General features: G+C 45.5%; 1 protein-coding gene across 2 annotated transcripts in view; it reads left to right on the forward strand.

Moving 5' to 3' along the window:
• The first annotated feature begins 1,050 nt into the window (after nucleotides 1-1,050).
• The window catches only part of LOC109923059 (LIM domain transcription factor LMO4.2), a 13,660-nt gene continuing 8,109 nt past the window's right edge, over nucleotides 1,051-6,601 (forward strand). The window contains exons 1-2 of one of the 2 annotated variants that reach the window (XM_020523102.2): nucleotides 1,051-1,619; nucleotides 2,718-3,012. In XM_020523102.2, coding sequence (XP_020378691.1) covers nucleotides 2,774-3,012 — 239 coding nt within the window. In that variant the 5' untranslated portion in view covers nucleotides 1,051-1,619; nucleotides 2,718-2,773. Of the gene's footprint in view, nucleotides 1,620-2,319; nucleotides 2,464-2,717; nucleotides 3,013-6,601 lie in introns of those variants that run through there. The other variant, XM_020523103.2, reaches the window with a different exon arrangement.

Genomic DNA, 6,601 nt, shown 5'->3' on the forward strand with positions numbered 1-6,601 from the left:
TGTAGACAATGTTGAAATTATAACATATTTCTTTCTCTTGTAGTGTTTACTCCTAAACCAGTTGCATACACACACACACAGGATATAAAGAACTTCGGATGCTGCAAATCTGAAACAAAAACAGAAATTGCTGGAGAAACTCAACAGCTCGAGCAACAAAATCAAAGTTGCCGGAAAAGCCCAGCAGGTCTGGCAGCATCTGTGATGGAAAAAACAGAGTTAACGTTTCGGGTCCGGTCACCTTTAGAAAGCTGAATGAAACTTAGTTTATCTCTCTCTCCAAAGATGTTGCCAGGCCTGCTGAATTTCTGCAGTATTCTCTATTTAATTATTGGCTACGTTTACAGCCCGCGCCACAAATATGCACACAGGTTACCAAACATACTATAGCAGTCAACTGGTCTGATGTAAACGATTCACCAAATGGTGCCACACGGTTTTCATATCTAGTTCAACTGGATTCTATTTTTCTCAGTCATCATCTTTCCATGTTAACCCAGAAACAGAGTGTGGGTCGCGGCAGTGAGGGATAAATCCCATCGCAGTGAAACCCAACTCGGTTCATAATACCATTTACTAAATGTGGCAGGGGACCCGGGTTCGAGACCCACCTGATCCAGAGGTGTGTCTATACATCTCTGAACAGGTTGATGAGGGAAAAAATATCTGCCCTGAATTCAAAACTCTCTGTATTCAACAACCACCAATTCTCACTAACTGATAGAAAGTTTGTGATAAAATGGTGAATGAAACTCGACAAAAACAAAGGCGGCAGGAAGGAGATTGATGGGTATTTCGGAGATGGGACTGATGTTGAATATGTGTTGTGTGTAAAGAATCCAGGGTTTGTTTGCTAATTCCTGTAAGAAGGGGGCAGCCTGGACAGTTTCTCCTGTGTGAGGGTGGATGTGTGTTTTTTGCCGCTGTTCTGGTTGTCAGCAGAAGTCGGGATTGGACGGCGCGGTTATTCCGTGTTGCATTAGGAAGTGAGATGGTTGGTCCTCTGGGCTGACGTTACGACTCTGAAGGAGGTGTGTGCGGCTTCATTCGCTGTCACCAACACATGTAGGTGCAGCGGGGGAAGAAGGCGGCAGTGCTGAGAGAGAGAGAGCTGTGTGTACGTGAGAGAGAGAGAGGCACCCAATCTCCCGCCGCACACACACACACACACACACACAAACAACAACAAAAAAAACCTTCTCAAGCTTCAACCTGACTTCTTCCCCTATCTACATTTCACCGACCGCTTCAGGGAGACTTTAGACGAGACGCAGACTGATCGGAGCAATCGATCCGCATGTACAGAAGTTAGAGGCCGGACATATCAAAGGAGGAACTTCTACATTCACCTTCGTCAGTGAACGAAGGAAGGACGGAGAGAAAAGGGGAGAGCCGTGAACGCTATTTACCGATTAACGAGAAGAAAAAGAAATAAAGGGCGCTCGATAGAGAGAGAGAGAGAGAGTTTGACGCTGTTAAGGAGGCTAGCAATTGAATTCTTCCGATTGCAATCGAAACCCAGACGGATATTTCAAGACCGTAGCAAATAGCTGATAAGCAGCCGTTTTAAAAAAATCACTCACACAACACAATACCGAGACAGCGGAGGGAAGCAGGAGGTAAGGCTGCAGACTCGTGTGTGTTTTAAATTCAGTGTTTAATCTAGATGTGTGTAAATCTGGATTTCACTCGGGGGGGGGATTGGAGATTGGGATTTTTCCTCTGCACACTGAGAAAGGGGTGTGTGTGTGTGTGTGTGTGGTGGAGGCTGGTTTTGTGGTCGCTGCCTTGGCTACATAATATCTCCCCCCCCCCTGTTCCTTTTTGCCGCCCCCCCCCCCCCCCCCGCCTCCCCCAAACCTCTCACGGCTGGAGTTCCAGCCCTGACCGCTCTGTCTCAGCCCCCAGAGCTAGCTCCGGCCCCAGCTCTCATTGCAGGGCTCCCTCTCAATTAATTCTTAGAAAACGCAGTGAAGTTAAAAAAGCGATTTTTTGTTTGGAGGGTTTGGGTGTGGGGAAGAGACAGAATATTATCACTTTAGAATGAAACTTAACCAGGGCCTGGAGTTATCCGGGTTTTGGGGAGGAGGGTGGAGTTAACATTATGTTTTTGGAGGATTTCAATGCATTTTTAAAAAATAAAAAGGAGTCTCTGGTTGGGAGGTTAGTGATTTTTTTTGGCGCCCTATTCGCTCGGCACGGCGATTTCTCTCCCTCTCCTGCCAGCTTTATTCTGCCTGAATTGTATTTTCTTTTAAAAAGAAAGAAAAGATATTCCGGGGAAAGCTGAATAGCATCAGGCACATGGTCAGGACGACTAACCATTCCACTCCCCCACCCCCGTTCCGACCACTCTGTCTTCACCGAGAGAGGCGGAATCCTGTTGAAATGACACCGGAGCAACATTCAGATTACAGATCAAGGACAGATTAGACCACACTAAACATGGGCTTTGAGTAACAGGTTAACAAGAATTGGTTTAATTGGCATTTTTTTTTTTTGCTTTTTTTTTGGTGGGGGGGAAGGCCTTAGTAACCACTGGGCCCGATTTCTGATTTCCTTCTCATCAATCTGTTACAACAAAAATACAATCGTGTTTCTTTTTTTCCCCAATTAATACATTTTCCACCTCTTTCCCACTCCTCCCACCCCCCCGTTTATTCTATCCTTCTCCCTCCCCCCTTCTCTTTCTCTCTCTCTCCTCCCGCCCAATGTAGATTCGAGGGAGGGCGACACTGTATTTTCTCTCTCTCTCTCTCCTCGCAAGAAAAAGATGGTGAACAACGGGAGCTCGCAGCCGCCCACGGGCAGCGTGAACCGCGCGGGCTTGGCTTGGAAAATGTGCGCCGGCTGCCGGGGGAAGATCGCCGACCGCTTCCTGCTCTACGCCATGGACAGTTATTGGCACAGCCGCTGCCTCAAGTGTTCTTGTTGTCAGGCCCAGCTCGGCGAGATAGGCACCTCCTGCTACACCAAGAGCGGTATGATCCTGTGCAGGAACGATTATATCAGGTACATTTCACCCACAAACCAACTTCAGGCAGCTCCTATTGCTGATGGGCTTTTTTTTTCTTAAAAACATACTTGAGAATCCTTCAATCGACAAACAAGCCCCCCCGCGAAGGACTGCTGGAATTCAGGAACAAAAAAATACTACTGGAGAAACTCAGCAGGTCCGGCAGCATCTGTGTGGACAGAAAGCAGAGTTAACGTGGAGTGACTCTTCCTCAGGGAGGATTTCTGTGGAAGGGTCACTGGGACCTGAAAAACGTTAACTCTGTTTTCTGTTTTCACAGATGCTGCCAGACCTGCTGAGCTTTTCCAGCAATTTCTGTTTTTCTTTCTGGTGTCCAACATCCCACCAGTTCTTTCCGTTTGTAATCGAGTTTCTCCAGCAATTGACTATCCTTCAATGAAGGACTCAACCTTTCCCCTTCGCCTTGAGGTGTTTGGTGACCCTCAGGTTAAACCATCGCTGTCTCTTTCTCGTGGCAAATAGGACTAGACTAATTTAGGATATCTGGTCGGCATGGACCACTTGGACCGGAGGGCCTGTTTCTGTGCTGTACAACTCTATGACTCTATAATGAGAGAGCAGCCCACCTTCTGGTAAGATTCTAGAGACTCTACCATCAATTCTATCGAAAGAACCCACCCCCCTCCCCTGCCATATACATTTAACTGATTTGAATATCCCTACACCCTGTTAAATCAGATATCTGTTGGGCTTTCTTCTCTCAGATCTCACCTCCCATCCCTCCTTTTTAAAAATCTACTTAGGAAAAAGGGAATTGCCATTTAAAATTTCTTCCAACCGAGGGAAATATTAAATCGAGCGTAAATCTTCAGCTTGCTCTCTCTCTCCCTCCCCACCCACCCCTCCCTCCCTCCAAAATGGGACTTCCAAACTGCTTTGATATATCAGAAAGATTACAGTAACGTGATTGGAGGAGGTGGACAAATTAAATTGTTTCATGTCATTTGATTTTTTTTGCGATATTTGAATTGACGTCTTACAATCATTCCAGCCAGTAACTGGAAGATTTGCAAACGTGCAAAGGCATCGTTTCTGAGGTTTGCATTTCTCTCTCTCTCTTTGCAACGGTTAAACTGCACGTTCCCGTCACGGAAAGTCGAGAATGCGTACGCTTCTTCCATTCGGAGTTAGCCAGACCCACAAGGTCAAAGAAATTAAATGGGGTTAAGAATCTCATAAGGAAGGTGATGCATTTTTAATTTAAAATATGCGTCTGCTACATGTGGAGAGTGGGGGTGGGAGAGGAGGAGGAGGAAGAGGAAGTTCCTGGGAAAGTTGACTTTCCGTGACTTGGGAGCGAGAAGGAATCTCATTAAAACTGAAGACGATGGAAGTGAGAGTTATTATCGTTTTCCACAACCGTGTAACCGTCTTCTTCTTGGCACGTGACTGAGCCTCCAATCATCTAAATGGAAGGGACTACAGAGGGGATCACATATCACAACTTTCAAGAGATTAAATATTTCATTTCTGTGAATGTTTCTCTCGGGGGGGGGCGTAATTTTTTTCCTTAAAGGTTGAGCAAGTTTACTGAGCTGCTGTGGATTTTAGTGGCAATGAACTTGACAGATACTAAATCACAGTCGAGAGAAATAAAAAGCTCTGATTTCAACTCGATAGGGGAATAATTGAAGTGAGATTGGTTGGATTCTGTGTGTGTGTAAAACTGCTTATTAATTCAGCCCCCAGTCCCCTCTATATGCTATATCCTGGTTCTTCCTTTTACTAGATTCCAGACTAATTAAGAATAAGTCTGGATCTACACTTTTATTTGGGGGGGGGGGGGTGGAATGTTGTTAATAAGCTGGAGATTGGTGGGAGACAAACACTAGACGCTGTAGTTTCAGATCTCCCAGATAGAGGATTCAATAGGACTCGGCACAATTAAAAGCTTTAATTAGTGACAGCTCTTTCAACCTCGACCTGTGCCTCCTTTTACATATATTTTTTCTAAAAAAAATCTATTGAAATATTCCAGAGGCTCGATTTGAGTACTGGTGAGCAGAAGAGACAAAATGAATAGAACCGACAGCTAAGAAACAAAACATTTAATTAAGAAAATTGGCTTTTGAGAGTGGGATTACCACCAGCTCGGCTGGCGCTTTTGCTTTCTCTGTTTTATAATTCCCAGGCACGGAAATGAAATGATGCACTCCCCCTCTCTTTCACTCCTCTCTCTCATTTCACTTCCCACTCTCTCACCATCCCCACTTTCTCACTCTCCCCACTTTCCCACTCTCCCCTTTCACACTCCTTCCCCTCACTCCCTCCCACCCTCACACACTCTCCCTCTTCCTCACTCTGCTCCCCTCCCTCTCAGTCCCCCTCTCTGACTCTCCCCCACTCTCTTCCCCCTTCCTCACTCTGCCTCCCTTTCCCACTCTCCCCCTCCCGGTTTTGGCCACGCTGCTGAAGCTGAGAGTTCATTACTGAACCTCAGTTTGAAGTGTAGCCACTTTAGCACAATGACAGTCGGCGAGTCACGGAACTATTAGTGAGCGAAAAAAAAACCCTCTAGTATTTCAAAAATTAATTAAATCGCATGCAATTTAGGGGGACGTTTATCTTGATTTGTCATAACAGCATTAATTCAAGGTCTTTAATTCACTAGGGGCCATATCTGTTACTCGGAATTAGCCAAGCGTCATTTTAGCTGTTTACAGTCTCACCCCCTTATCCAAAAGAAGTCTCGTTTTTGTTGTATTTATTTTTATCCGCAGCCTTTTTGCCGCTCCCCCCTTTCCTCCTGGTGTTCCTTTTGTTTGCGATTATGTAAAAAGCACCGCTTTATGTATCAATGTATTCCAGTTCAGACGCTTGGAAAGAGTTCGGTTTCATTTTGATGTTGTGATTGATTGAGGTCCGAATTGTTGAAATATTAACGACCTTTTCCTCACGAAAATTGAAACCAATTTTCTATCGTCACAGTCTGAAGTGGACGGGGTGGAAGTGGGGGGGGGGGGGGTTGTAGTGGTGAGCATGAGGAGGGTAGAGTGGGGGAATTAAACCCTCCTTGTTTTCATTAGTAGGCGCTGAGTTGGTGAGGAGGGCGAGATATGAGATCTAACAAACAGGAGCCGGAACCATTAGAAACCCCAAGTCGGACCGATAGAGGCTTAATTGAACGCTTCGGGTTCCCGAGGCTCCATTAAAGAACAGTAAATGGACTTGAGGAATTCCCCCTGTTTGGGGCGATTTACATTCGAGTCACGCAGCTCCCAAAGTGAAAAGTTTAAGCTAATGTTACACATTTGGCCTTGTAAGCGCACCCGCTTCCCATCTGTCGAGAACTGCAATGTAATTGCCACCAAAAAAAACATTCCGATCAAATGCACAGACTTTTGTTTTGGGTGGGAGATGGTCCCTGCATTCCGAAATCTAACGAATACTAGAAATGCGTCTGGTTGTTTTGTTTAAAACTCTAAGTTAGCAATTCAAGCTAATCTCCAATTTGAAATTCTTGTACGTTCTAAAGTGGAAATTCTGTCAGATCAAACCCAGGGAGAGTTTTTCAACCTCCCTCTCCCCACTCTCTGTGTGTCCCTCTCCCCACTCTCTGTGTGT

Source organism: Rhincodon typus, chromosome 10 (genome assembly GCF_021869965.1).
Source record: "Rhincodon typus isolate 14 chromosome 10, sRhiTyp1.1, whole genome shotgun sequence".
NCBI classification, from domain to species: Eukaryota; Metazoa; Chordata; class Chondrichthyes; order Orectolobiformes; family Rhincodontidae; genus Rhincodon; species Rhincodon typus.